This window comes from Condylura cristata, unplaced genomic scaffold (genome assembly GCF_000260355.1).
Source record: "Condylura cristata isolate star-nosed mole 26May11 unplaced genomic scaffold, ConCri1.0 scaffold00016, whole genome shotgun sequence".
NCBI lineage: Eukaryota > Metazoa > Chordata > Mammalia > Eulipotyphla > Talpidae > Condylura > Condylura cristata.
The window spans coordinates 34,152,140-34,167,666 of NW_004567117.1; the positions used below are offsets into that span (position 1 = coordinate 34,152,140).

A 15,527-nucleotide genomic window follows, 5' to 3' on the forward strand; every position below is an offset into this window, starting at 1 on the left:
AATTGTTGTTAAACTGGCAATGGCAAGATTATTTACTTTATATTACTATAGAAAATATTGCTATTGTATTTACCATTTATAAACTATGTATCTATATTCTGGCCTATATACACAAATAAAAAAATATACAGAAATTAGAAATTTGCAAATCTGGAAAATGAAGTGTTTTACTTTACATCCAAACCTGAGCTGATGTTAGACTAAATTAAATATCATATGTTGATGTAAAAATCATGTTTTCAGCAAATACATGATTTGATAACAAGATGCTATCACAGACCCCACTAAGAGCGTTGCCTAAAGCATGGCATGTATATCATGTTATCTTTCTAAAATCTGAGTGTTTCAGGTTCTTTAGACATGAGTGTTTTGCTAAACAGTTGTGGACCTGTGCTATCTAATTTCTTTAATGAGCAAGCTACTTATCCTTGATTAAGTAAAGTAATATTATGAGAAAAAATGGAATACTGGAAAGTAAAATTGAAAATTAGATCTTGAAATTAATTTAAAGGACCAAGAATTGATCAAGACTTTAAAATGCTGACTTAAATAAGACAATGTGGTAAATTAATCCATAACTGCATTACCTATTTGAATTATAAGTAGAACCATATGTACAAGTATTCTAATTATGTTTTATCTTTTGTTTCTGCAGCTACTAGCAATACACAAGCAAATTTATAGGGCACATTAGAAACTTTTTCATACTAGGAATTCAGATTAAAAATACCACAATTTTTTGCCATTGTTCTTAGCTACTTATACTATTTTTTTTATTTATTGATTTTTACATCATTCTTCATTTCGTGCCACATCATTCTTCATTTTGTGTCTTTTTCTACCTCAGTTGAAACCCCTGTGGACTTCCTACCACCAACTCACCTGTGTAACACGTACTTTTTAACTATTTTCATCAACTGTAAATGGAAATAATTTGAAACATATAAGTTATCTCCTGAATTTTAAATTGAAATTATTCTAAAATACTATAACTTTATATTGGTTTTTATATTTTCCTGTTATTATTCTGCATGGTTCTTTTTCTTTAAGATTTTATTTATTTATGCACACAGAACTGGGATACAGGACAGAGGCACATGGGTCGCGAAAGCATTCACCAGAGACAGAGTGGGGAGCAGAACAGGCTGATTGACAAAGTACACTGCTGAGGGAAGCAGTGGGCAAGATAGGAGATGTCTACCAAGCCATATGGCCCGGGACTGAACTCATGCTGAAGGGGCCGCAGATAGCTTCTTCGTAGTGCTGTTCATTAACCTACTGTGCTATCATGGAAGACCCTTATTCTGCATTCTTCTAAGCATAATAAATGCTGCTATAATTTCCTTGAACTATAAAAGATGCGATCTTGTTTGTTTGGAAGAAAAGAACCCTATTTTGCTAATCACTTTCTCTTGTATACAGTGCAAGTTCCAGGGCCAGTAGAAAACCTGCAAGCTGTGTCTACCTCACCTACCTCAATTCTTATTACCTGGGAAGCCCCTGCCTATGCAAATGGACCAGTTCAAGGTTACAGATTGTTCTGCACTGAAGTATCCACTGGAAAGGAGCAGGTAGGTAAGGGGGAGGGGCCCCCACCATACCCTATTGTCACCTACTGGATAGCTGTGTGTGAAACAGGAGCTCTGCCAGATCTAGTTGCAGATCGGTGTCCAGCACATTAATTAGACAGTTGATTAGTTTTAAAGTACTTGTTATCAGAAGCTTTTAAGTAATTCAATTCAATTAAATAGATCAGAGAGGTAAATAGACAATGAGATGAAGGCATTGTAAAGAATGCCAGGGTTTGGTTGTTGTTTCTTTAAGGAGGTGAGTAGCCTGGGGTAATGTGAACACTTTCTATTAACTCATCTGATCCCGAAGTCATTGGCAATTTTAGTCCTTATCCTCTTGATCAACTGAGCTTATGTTCAATTATCTCAAATTGTAGTTGTTTTTTTTTTTCATTCTGATTGACGTTATTTCTAATTCTCCCCGCCTCTGAGGTGTCACCTGTCACATCTTTAGTCGTTTACCTCACTCCAAAAGCCTACCTTTCTCCTTACATTTTTTTTTTTTAAAGATTTATTTATTTGCACATACAGAACTGGAGTACAGGCCAGAGTCTCAGGGGCGGTGAGAGGCTTCACCAGAGACAGAGCGGGGAGCAGAACAGGCAGATCGACGAAGTACACTGCTGAGGGGAGCAGCCGGCGGGTCAGGAGAGGTCTGCCTCGCCATGTGGTCTCCTCCGGGGCAGGCGGGATTTGAACTCATGCGGAAGTGCCTTTAGCTTCTCAGTGCAGTGCTTTAACCCGCTGCACCACCTCTCCTTACATTTTGCTGCTAATCTCTGTTGAATGCCAACAACTAAAGTAGGCATCTTAGATTTCAGGTAAACTGTGGCTAACTTTTTAAGAAGACATATTAAACAACAATCCTATTGTGTGGCATATATATTACTATTGAGATATCTGCTTTTAGAGTTCCAACTTCACGTCGAAATAGATACATAAACGTGTGTGTATAAATAGATTAAATAGGATAGACTTAGAGGGGATCTTGGGTTGTTGGGTTCTTGCCATGTGTTGTGAAGTTGTAGTCTTCATGCTTCAACTGCAGCATAGCATTTTTTATATATATTTTAAAATTGTTTTTGCAACTGTCTATTCAGAAGTAGTATAAGCCCCAAATGATATGGTGATAAGAATCACTAAGAGAGCTGCCTATGTAATCATTCATTCCATTCTTTCTTGCCTCCTATCCCCCTGTTATTTAACTTTTATTTTTCACCTTTCTCTTCTATCTACTTTTCTATACTTTCTAACTCTTAAATAATGCATTTCACCAATATATTTAAATCAATTCAAAGCCCACTTACCCAAGATAGATGTGAATGTGAGGATCATCGTGAAGCACTAAATAATGGGCCTTCTGGAGTGAACTGGCTCTCATTTCTCCATGACCTTCAGCTCCAATATCTCACGTCTTGTACTGTGAAGTTGCTGAAAGCAGTTTCAATCCCTCTCACAGCATTATGAGAGATAAAACTGTGGCAAAGTATCTGTTCATTTCAAGAGTTGTGGATACATGTTAGCAAGGGAAGCAAGAAATCTGTTGTTTCCCAACAAATTATTCCGTTGAGGGTCCAGGGCATTTACAAGCTGCCTCTTGCCTGTGGGTTTCAGTGTGGGCGGCCTGCTGCGCACCATTCAATGCACTGCGTGTGTTAAACAAATTGGAACTTAATGACTATAAAAATAGCGCCGTGCTATTTTAACTAGGAGTCTACAAGATGGTTTGGGTTTTACTGGAGGAGTGTGTGTCACATGTTAGATTTTACAACAAGCCATTATAAGGCTAAAGTGTATTTTTGCGAGTAAGAGTCTTATATCCTGTTCACTGATTGAACGAAATGGCTGCCGTTTCTGCTTTAATGTGCCTCCCAAATAACACTCTGGCATTTCATGTCCCCAGAATATAGAAGTTGATGGACTGTCTTATAAGCTGGAAGGCCTGAAAAAATTCACAGAATATACTCTCCGATTCCTAGCTTATAATCGCTATGGGCCAGGCGTGTCTACTGACGACATCACAGTGGTTACACTTTCTGATGGTAAGTTATAGACAGTGCATTTTGGCTCATACACATTGTTATAATGAAATAAGAGTATACAATGGGCATAGACTATAGTTTCCAGGCTTTCTACATTAGAATTTTATGGAATATATATTAGCATAAATTAGAGACTTGGCTAATTCACTCAACTATCTATGCTTTTATGGTCATCTTTAAACTTCCCTTTAAAAGCTAGGGAAGTCAGAAAGCCTTAATGAGTAATTATACAGGTGAAACTACTGCCTGGGAGCACAAATCAATGGTTTGTGTTTATATTTATTTCTGTAAACACATTTGTACATATGTGAACTAGTTTGCATTTGGCATGTTTTTTTATTTCTCATTTTAAAAGAATAATTTAAAGTATAAATGATGGATAGTTTTCCTACATATACATTCTAATTGGGAAATATGTCATGAAGGTTTAGGCCAAACATAACACTCAAAAAATATTAAAACTGAATATGAAAATGTGTACTTTTAGGTACTTTGCCTAAAAAAATGAAAGATTAGACTTCTTCCTTTAAGTGTCACGAGAGATAACAATCTTAATGAAGATGATGAATATGAAAAAATCAGTGGCAGAGGAATCTAGAGATCTAAGAAATGAAAGGCAGAAATGTTGGGAAATTTAATGGAAAGTGAAAATATAGCAGGTTACATGGTACAGGACCATTGAAAATTCATGCAGGTGCAGGAATGCAAACATGAGGCCCATGAATATTAAAAAGATGACAAGTTATCTTTTGTAAGCAATGGTTTTCATGTTGGTGTGTTTAATTATATAATTTATCTTTTTGATAAAAAAAAATGACTTTAGCTTGTGATTCCTTGACCAATTCATCATTCTTTAATCTGGCAAAGTATCTGGGTGGATATTGCGCCCAGTACCAGTGCAATGAGGAAGGGCTGCATGTTATTGTGGACAGTGCCTGGGAGACACAGGCTGATTTGCAATTTCAACTTCAAAAAATGGTTTGTCTGTGTCACCACTTCAGTATCATTTTTTATGTAATTCTTATGCCCAGCCATCTGATTCTGCTATTGAAGACAGAGTAGAATATTTATTGGCAGAATAAATTGCTTCACAACTTATAATTATAAAAATAAAAGGAAAACAAATGAAAATGAATATTTTACATAATTTATGTAGATTTCATTCACACTCTGAACTGAAAACTGTGGCCTTATTCTTCACTTTGGTTTTAAATGTCATAAGTGAGAAAGATAGATTATTACTCATAAATTCCAAGAAGTATCATTTGGAAGCGTTGCAACATTTAGGGCTGCGAAAATGCCTGTCATTAAAAAAATGGAATTCATGACCCAGCTCAACAAACGTCATTGGGCAAAGGACACCAGCCACCCTCTAACAATGCACTCGATAGCAGAAGGCGTGGCCCTCACCACCCCTTTGGAGCAGGCTCCCTGACCTCAACCGCGTTTATGTTGACGATCAGCTCATCACTTAATTTCCAACAACGACCTGCACTCTTGGATCCTACACCCTTATTAACCAGTGCCTTTCTCTATGCTTCAACTCATGTCTTCTCGCTACTGAAGCTGTCCATGATAAGGTCAGGCATCACATATAAATGTATTAATCACACTTAATAGTCATCTCCTTCTCCATCCTCAGTCACCAAGTCCTTTTTGCCTTAATTTTCCAAAAGGGTGTTATAAAAGAGAGGTAGTATAAGAATTTTATGGGCTAATCCATGTGAGCACCTAAAATATAAACAACATATTTTTAAGTGATCAATACATGTTACCCATAGCCAATTATTGTGTTATCATTATACTTCATGTGCCTTGGTATAAGGGATGGTTTGATAGCTATATTTGTATTTTATTAATTAATCAAGCAGTTTGGCCAAATCTGTACAAATGTTTGTGTAGGTTTACATTTAGGACTTATTTGTGTGGATAATTTAATATATAACAGTTTCTAAATGTATCTCAGTTATAGAAAGCATCAGATAACTAACCAGGTCTGAAAAATTCTTTTCCTAAAAATCTATGTTGAGGCTATATAAAATCTGAGTAAAAACAAAAATGCAATGCAAATGATTTCCTCTGAATTAATTATCCCATTGGTATCCTGTTATACTAAGATGCTTATGAAGATTTTTATCCTGATAAGCTGTCAAGCCCACTATAGCACTGCTTTAGTTATTTTTTCTGGGAAAAACATTGTTTTTCATTCAAGTTCCTCCACCTATCATATCATTAGTTTGTAATAACCCACTTCATCAAACCATTGAGTTGTAAATCTTAAGATCTAATATTGAGTGCAGAGTGTAACTTCACCCATTTGTTTCCAAACATTGTCTCTTGAACTAATTAACATGGACTGGTGATTAAGGATTTCTATGAATGGATTTGATAAATTTCCATGACATCTTGTCCTGTGTTCAAAAGCAGAGAGATCTGATTTCAGAGGCAAACTATATGGTAGCACTTCTTTTACTTCACTAATATTCATTGAATATTCATTAGTTCAAAGTTCTGCTCCAAGCACTTAGCAGTATTTTAAGACTCACAACATATAATTTCCATCTTCTTTACAGATGGTAAAACCAAAATGGAAAAGGTCATAAAAGTCAGTAAGTAGTAGAGCTAGGTCAACAGCTACAAGGACAGAGGCACAATTAGTCTGTGGCAGATTTCACAGATCATTTCCTTAAAGTGAAAATCTTATATATAAATTATTTCAATCTGTAAATTTTATGTACAGTTGGAATTCAAGTGCCTGCATGTGTGGAAATTTACACACAAATGTGGGAACTTGAGCTACCTGAATGGTCCCAGGATCATGTTCCACCATGTGAGGGGAGTTTCCAGATCAAGCACCTCTGACTGGCTTTAATGAACCTATTGTAAATGATAAATTGCTTGACATTTTCAAAAGAAAAGTCATGAACTATAGTCTTCTCCTCTGCCTCATGAATTGACATGAAACATTTTGAGACAACAAATAAAGAAAAGCCTAGAAAACTGTGGATTTATTCACTTCCACCAAAATGTAATTCTATTGAATGTATCTATTGAATGTATTCTATTGAATGTATCTATCTCTAAGTGATAGTGATAAATAATAAATGATAGTGAGAAGGGGAGAAAAAATTTTAACAAAAAATACTTTAAGATAAAAATACCATTCCTTCCTTCTTTCCTGACACCATAAGGTAAGAATAGCCACTGTACTGTACTATCAATGACAAACAAAGAGAATTTTATTCTATAAAAAAATAGACAAAAAGGCATAAAAAACATTGTTATAAGGCCCTTAGCTTTTGTTATATTGGCTTTAAATTCCTAATATCAAAACCTATCTTAATGCTTTTGGAATTTTGTAGTTGTGAAAAGAACAATCCATTTATGTATTGTTATATATGTACTCCTATCTTCTAGAAATTAGTTAAATGCCACCTATATACTTAAGGTGACATTTGAAGGTCAACATAACATTAGCTCAGTACCTAGAACAAAACATAATTATTTAAGTTACCTTCTTTTTCAATCAATATCAAATTATAATGTGTAATTGGTTAACAGTGATTATATTAAGATTAGTAAAGATAGGGCCCGCCCTGGTAGCACAGAGGGTTGGAGCACAGCACTGTACAGCTGGTGGTGGCCACTTCAGTGCAAGTTCAATCTCCCACCCCGGAGGTGACCCACATAGTGCAGCAGACCTCTCATGACCCACCTGCTGCTCCCCTCAGCAGTGTACTGCGTCAGTCAGCCTGTTCTGCTCCCCACTCTGTCTCTGGTGAATCCTCTCACTGTCCCTGCACCTTTGGCCTGTACCCCAGTTCTGTATGCAAAAATATATAAAATCTTTCAAAGGAAAAAAAAGATAACTGACATATAAATATTGTGCAAGATAGAAGATGTGAGCTAGAACAGATTTTCCATGTTTCAGAAATGACTGTGACTTAATAGTAAGACATTATTTACAAAATTTCCTTTTAAAGAATTATAACTTTTAAGTTGTAAAATCATGTAACTTAGAGCATCGTATATTTTTAAGCTTATACCAATTTCAGTTTCCAGTGCTTTAGAAACTAATACTCAATGTGGATATTAATTTTACTTTTTTGTGAAGATATTACTTCATTAGTGCTTTCAGTCACAGTAACGTTATTTTTAGTCTGTCTTTAGTCTTTCCTTTTTTAAGACAAAGACTGTAGAGATCATTTATGAGTGTTCCTGTTTTCCTTCCCTCTCTTGGAGACTGGACTTAGATGTCCGAGATTCCATGAAGGTAGTTCAGGAAAATACTCTTGTACTAGAACAGCTTTTATAGAGGTGTGATGATGTGAAGGTTGTCAGAGATGAGAAATTTTCCATTTTCTCACTTAGAGAAAATAAGTATCTTAATTATTTGATAATAGTAATGTGTAATTCAATGTAAGGTTAAAAAAAAGTAAGTACTTGAGAGATGAATTGAGGAGAAATAAATTTATGTGAACTAAAATGAAATGGATTACTTACAACAAAAGAAGTCATATGCCACCAAACATTTGGAATGATATTAAGCATTACTAGTTCTCAGGGAAAAGCAAAAAAAAAAAAAAAAATGTTGTACCTACAAAATGACTAAAATTTATTTTAGCTATTGAATTTTCCAAATGTTAGCAAGGATGTGAAGCAGTTGGAACTTTGCTACATTAGCAGTGAGAGTGTAAATTGGTAAGATCACTGGAAAATATTGTCTTTTATGATTTATCATGTGCATGGCTCCATAAGCGTTCTACTCATAGCAAATATTTCCACTCCTAGGTATATGACGTTCACTTCTTTACCTGAAAGATATACACAAGAACTTTATACCAGTTTTGTTCTAATAAACCACAGAAAAAAGTAACCCAAACGCTATTCATCAGCAGAACAGATGAAAACAGAGTAATCATACAAAACATGATAGTAAGAAGCAAGAAAAAACAAACACTGCTACATGTATCAAAATGTGTAAATATCAACAAAAAAAGAATAGTGAACAAGGAAAGTCAGCCTAGAAAACAGCTAAGGTTTTATTCTTAGTAAGCTCAAAAGCAAACAATGTGAATACATGATGTGAGAAATTACAACGCAGAATGACATGAAATATTAGAAGGATATTGATTAGGAAGCAACATTTGAATTTCAGTATGTTGAAAATACTGCATATTCTGATCAACTGATGATGGTTTGATGGGACCATAACCACATGCATGCAATTTTATCAAGCTGTACATTTAAGAATAATTAACTTTATTGTATATATATTATAACAATTTTTAAAGACTGTTGTTGTAACCAAGACCCTATATATTGGAAAGGTTTGTTACTACTTACAGCTTTTCTACTACTTAAATCAACTAGTATTTTCCTAGTGTTTCAGCATGACTTGTTGTGGAATTCTGGAGATGCGACATCAAATGCTACAAAATTCTATATATAACAAGAAAACCATAATGTGAAATAAAAGACATTGCATAATTGTCTATTTCCTAAAATAATTTTGAAAGAATACTCAATTGACCTAATTAATTAAACAAGCCCCAGGTGGATATTTTAATCACTTACTACATTGGTTACAATCTTCATCAAGCACTAAGCCAAGAAGTTTAAAATCAAGGCAAAATAAATAACTAGTTTCTATCATGCCCAAAAATTCCAGGACCTCATATTTAAGTAAGTATTCATTTATTCATTTAATCATACAGTCAGAACATATTAATTGAATGTCAGCTTGAAGGATATAAAGATTAATCAGACATATATCATGTTCTCATAGTGATTACTTTTCAGAAAGTGAAATCAAAGTCATAAATAAGTACAGGGAAAAATATAAAACCTTAGTAAAACACAGAGTATCAAGTTTAAGCAAAAGAAGAGGAATGTGACAAAGCTCAGTTCTTATTGGTTTTTTAAATCCCACTCTATTTAATGCATCAATATGTCGTGAACAAGAATAGGGTCTATTTGTTTTTCAGATAAATATAAATCAGGCATTTTTTTTAGTACTATACCCATAGCTATTATGAGATAGAAAGCTTTGTTTTGTTTAAGATTTCTCCAGAACATTTGCAATAGTGCCTGACACATAGGCACCATTCAGTAGATGTTTTGATTTCCTTTTTCAACAAAGGAGTAGGACAGTCAAACACACAATTAAACAAAATACCTAGAAAACCCAGTAAGGAAACTAAGCTGCTCTTTTGCTAATAGAATTGACTCACCCAATGCAATTTTGTAACCTGCTCACATCTATGACGCACAAGTTTAATTACATGCTTCTAAAAAAAAAATGCGTTTCTAGCATTTCTTCTTTTCACTTTTTAAGAGATAATGAAAATTGCATTAAAGGGATTAAGCAACATGAAGGACCATTAGAATGACATGTTTCATCATAAAACCATACAAATCCTGAAATTTTAAGCTTTAAAACCACTCGAGGAAATCTCCCATGTGTTTTTATTGGTTTCACTGGGAAAGTTATCATGAGAGAGCAATAATTAAATGGCAGTATTTAGTATCCCAGCAGGTACTCTCCTGCCTAAACGTTTTGGGGGCTCCCTAGATAAATAACCCACCCTCCTTCTGAGCTAAAATCAACAATCAACAGATGGAGTTGTTTCTTATCTCTCCAGAAAATTTTGAAGTGCCTCCTGCATTAACCTATCTTTTCATCATCATAAAATCTGAAAGCTTTCACTTTCAAAGAGAGCTGGAGTTTCTTGAGTAACTTCAGCAGTAACCATCTTTTATTCCTTTTAGTGCCAAGTGCCCCGCCTCAGAACGTCTCCCTGGAAGTGGTTAATTCAAGGGTAAGTCATTGAGGTGTTCACTATTTCATTATCAACACACACTTCCATTCCTCATGTTGAGTGAATGCTGGCTGCTACAGAAGTGTTCTAGAAGATCCCGGTGAGTAAACCCACTGAGCCCACAACTTCAGCACCACACTTAAAAATGAATTGTAGGACAGATTTGTTTTCTTTTGGTACACTTGATGTTGTAAATGTTGTAATGATGATAGGCTCTCACCAGAAAGCAAAGATATCTATTTTATTTATACTCACCAGTATAAGACATAATGTGCTAGATAGAACAATTAACTTAAGAATGGGTAAGACAACCGAATGAGATGGGATTTTGTTTGCAGAAATCTTAATTAGAATGGAATATTTCATTGTCATTCTTCTCTCCTGTGAGCACAGACATCGAACACCATTCTTGAGGTCCAATAAGAAATTTTTTTTAAATGGTGTTACCCAGTAGTTAGCATTTTCTGGGCCTCAACGGCTAATATAATATTTTTGACAATTGACACACTAGGTGTCACTGAAGATAAGGAGTGTCATGCCAAAAATCAGTATTTAGAAACATCTCCTTATTTAAGTGTGGGCTCAGGACTTAAAGTCAGTCAAAGCCAAATAGGAGGAGGGCAATCAAGGATGGTCTAGCCTGACTTTACCATCATGGGCTGTGTCATCAAGAGATCCTCAGTGAGGGGTTGGCCTCTCTGGCTTCTTTGTTTTGGAAGACAGCAGAGAAATCATTTTGATCTTAGAGAAAGTGACATTCTATATTTTAATCCTGTCTTTCCACTATAATAACTGTATGATCTCAGAAAATTTCTCAGTTCCTCACCAAAACTTAGTTTATTAGTTAAATTAGTATATTCATGCCCTACTTATTTATTGCTCCTGAGAAAATAGTAGACAAGGAGCCTTAGTGACGTTGGCTATTTCTGCACTCAATGTACAATCCCTTGGCATATTTTGCAAAGTGCTCTGAAGATCCATTGACTGTGTCATTACAAGTGTAATGTCTTTAAAAATGTTTCCTTTTGGATTTTAGGCAGTTTTGTATAGAGTTAGTAGAACAAGTGAAATATTAGAAGGGAGAAAAAAAGAAAGTGAACCTAGGGAGAAGAAATGATGTAAAGGAAAATAAGCAAAAATAAACACCATTTTAGAAGATATTATTATTTGCAACCATATTAAATGTCTTCAGATGTACCACTTGTATTAAGCGATTGAAAATCAAACTCAAGTAGATTTTGACAATTATCCTAGGTTGCTAATGAGTAAAATTTGGAAAATATAGTTTCTCTTGTTTTAATGAATATTTTAAGATAGAGTTTTCACCTGCTATCTTTCATCTAGGATAGTAAATAGAAATGATGTGAATTAGTGTGTATGGGTGTTTGTGTGTGTGCTTATCTCCACTAAACCTCTATTCCAACAAAGGATGAATCTTTTCTTCTGAAATGTAAATGGGATGTTATTGAATTATTTTGAATGCTGATTATATTTGAATATAGATTTATTACTTTCCTGTAGAGGGAATTCCTGGATTGCAGAATTGACTTTTTCAAATGATTTATACATGTATAAAAATATCAAAGCCCATAATCTTCTGTCATATGCAATGCTCACAGCAACCAAATAGAAACATTTCTGCTTCTATCCTTTGTACTTATCACTGGAACATTGTGTAGCTAGAAAATTTAAGTAGTTCATTAGTTTTTGAGAGTGAGTGTGGCAGTATATGCTAGAATGTTCCTCCTCTTCTCTCCTTCCCTCTGTTATATCATTTCCTAGCTTTTAAGAAAATTTAATTTACTTTCCTTGGATTGCTACCAAGAGGGCAAAAACTTGGCAATCAAAACTCCAGTTTCTTATCCCTAGTATGTTTATGTAGGTAGAGAGAAAACAATATTCCAGTTTGGTATTCTTTTGTTTGAAACAAAAGAAAGTTCTCAAATATGTAAATATGTATCCATTTTAAGGAACAAAGTTTATTTAAAAAGACAGATTGTAGTTGTCAATACTGTTTTTTTAAGACTAACATAATGATGATTTTTGCAGTCTTCATTTTACTTGGGATTTTAATTTAATATAGTAGGAATGCGTCATCATTCAAAATGTATTCTCTATCAAATTCGCAGTTATGAAGCATCATTGATTATTATTCTCAGTGAATCAATGAAGTAACTTGGTGGGGCTAACATATTTGCACATTGAGGGCTGGGTTATCTGTTTATGGAACCAAGAGTCTCTCACATTGTGTAAGTCACTGTTTCTAGTTACTTGTTGTGGTTATGGGCACCTATAAACTGACAACAGCAGGAAATCACCTTCCAGATTATTCAAAAAGTTCCAATACATTTAGTTGGAGAGTGAGACAAAAATAAACAAACAAAAAAAAGCAGTAACAACAAAGGAAATCATGTTACTGTTTTGATCTGGAAAACAAGTAGAGAAGATTGTAAAACTGTAATCACGTAACAGGTTAAATTTCCTTTCTACCTTCTACAACCTAACTGTGGACATAGATTTCTGTTTTGAAGAAATGATTTGACCTATAATTACTATGTTTCAAGTAATAATGGATCATGATGAGATGATTACTTCTCATACTAGAGTATCTTTTCAAGAAATAACATCTTCATAAGAAAAAGAGAAAACAGTGATTTACCATATGGACTTAAAGTCAGATTATTTTACTAGGAAACTATGTTATAAGGATCATTTTCTCAAGATTATACTTTAAAATTAATTTTTATTTGAAGAAATAAATATTACTACTTAATTAATTGGTGTATAGATGAAGCACAGGCTTCAATATGCAAAGTGCTGTTGGCACTTACATAGAAAATGTTAGGGACGTTGCCTGTCTTATTTCATGGAACTCACACTTGAATACGAAAACTTGTGAAAGAAAATTCACTTTTAATCTAGCATGTTTAATCTACAGTCACTCTTAAAAGTGGGCATTAGAGTCCAAAAGTAAATAAATGGATTCAAAGATGTGGTACATATACACAATGGACTATTTACTCAGCAGTTATATGTATGTATATATGTGTATGTGTGTTTATATATATAGCCAGAAAGAAAAAAAAATATTGGATAGTTTCACTCATAGCAGGAACATAAAGAAATGGGTAGGGAAGGGAATAATAGTAATAAACAATTATATACCAGAGACATTTTATGGGGGTGGAGTGGGGAATGGAATAAAAAATGGGGGGGCGGTGCACGGGACTTTGGTGATGGCACACAGGTGATTTGGTGATATAAAGCCCACAGGGATTACAAATGAGATGGAAAAAGGCACAAAATAATGTGAAAATAAACTATTATAAAATATAAAAGGTGGGCATTATACCCCCATTTATAAAATGAGAAATTGGAAAGATAATCTTTAAAATTCTCTTCTGGCTCCATATATCAATGAGAGTATATCCATTTGTTATCCATTTTCGTAATTCATCTGTACAGAATTAAATGTGCAAGTACATTGGTTGAAGTAAACAGGGCTTAACTCACATGTCCAGATATTTATCAATTGAATACTATAGGATGATTGCCAAGAGTGGAATAAGATACCACTTGTCTCCCTACCTAAAATGCGGTACCAGTCACCCAAGTCTGTGTATGATGCTGCACTGCAAGGGTCAAAACGTGACTGGTGTCCTCCTTCATCACAAAGCATAACACTCCCCTATGTTTCAGCATTGTTTGACATGCTTAGATAACTCAAAAGTTAGTTCAGCAATCATAAAATTCCCTTTACCCAGAAACTTCCCACAGGGAGGATACAAACAGTTACTTCCAACTCCAAAAAACAAATCCGTCGTCTTGGCCACAGATGTTCTAATTTAAAAAAGAAAAAGAAAACCTATAGAGGAAATGTGGTATGTCTCAGAAAGTCTCGCTTTGAAGATGAGGTGTGATAAGATGGGTTTTGACAGAGGTTTCTGCCTCCAGTCTGGTGAGAGTTCTCTTAGCAGCAGAAGTGAGTCACCAAGTGGAGAGCTGAGGGGGTCATTAGCATGAGGGTACCCACCCTTCAGGTATTGTGAGCTAAAGTGTAAAAATGGCAGGGGGAAAGGCGGTTGGTAGGAAATTGAGAGAATGAAAACCAAAGCCAGGTGAGTTGCTATATGAATTTGCAGGTCCGCCTATAGTTTTGTTGGTGTTTCTGAAATCAGGGCTGTCTTTCCTTAGCGATGCAGAAGGCACTTGAGTTTATGTGCTCCAATCCGCTCCTATGAGTCTCCCTGACAGCTCCATTGTTCACCAGGGGTGGGGGTCCTACCTTTAGGTTCTCAACACGCTTGCTGGGAAGACTGATCTCCCTCTTGTATGGCGTGTACAGGCATTGGCCTCAGATCACTCATGGAATCAAAACTTTTTTTTTTCCTCTCTCTCTCTAGATCCTTTATTAAACATACTTTGGCAATTGGGCCTTTTAGAGCCACATCTCAGAGTCCTCCCTTTGAAAGTACAGGGGGTCTCTGCAGTGGCTTGATGTAGAGAAAGAAGGCACCTTGGACATCAGAAGTGATGTCACTTAAAAATAACAGAAACTGCTGTTTGCCCACCCTTGGACAACTTAAATTCAGTGATACTGACATTCACTGTACACTGGTATTTGTACTCAATTATAATTCACAGAACATTTCTGTTTTCAAGCAGTGCCGAGTCCAGTTATCCATCAGTTTAATTCAAGTAGTTGTTGAGTTTTTTTGATTTATTACCTGACTGTTCTGACAATGTAGAGAATGTCCAGGGAGCTATGACTGAAGTCGTTTTAGACAGGGTCTGCAGGAAAGAATCCAACTTCAAGGAATCCGTGCTCCTGATAGTCCTTCCTTCCAGCCTCATCTTTCTGTTTTATCTAGAATTTGTAGAATAGATTGCCTGGAAATGTTTGATGATATCAAAATCAGTAATATGTAATAATTCATGAGACTCCCCAAAATTAAAATGGTTTATTCTATAACTTGGATAGATTTATCAAGTATTTGCAGCTTACTTTAAAAAAAATTAAAAAAGGCCCTCCCTGGTGGCGCAGCGGGTTAAAGCACAGCACTGAGAATCTAAAGCCGCTTCCGCATGAGTTC

General features: G+C 35.1%; 1 protein-coding gene across 1 annotated transcript in view; it reads left to right on the plus strand.

The window, feature by feature from the left end:
• Positions 1–15,527, plus strand: part of DCC (DCC netrin 1 receptor) — a 977,719-nt gene that overhangs the window by 722,931 nt on the left and 239,261 nt on the right. The window contains exons 10-12 of the mRNA XM_004683911.1: positions 1,423–1,571; positions 3,475–3,613; positions 10,385–10,434. Coding sequence (XP_004683968.1) covers positions 1,423–1,571; positions 3,475–3,613; positions 10,385–10,434 — 338 coding nt within the window. The remainder of the gene's footprint in view (positions 1–1,422; positions 1,572–3,474; positions 3,614–10,384; positions 10,435–15,527) is intronic.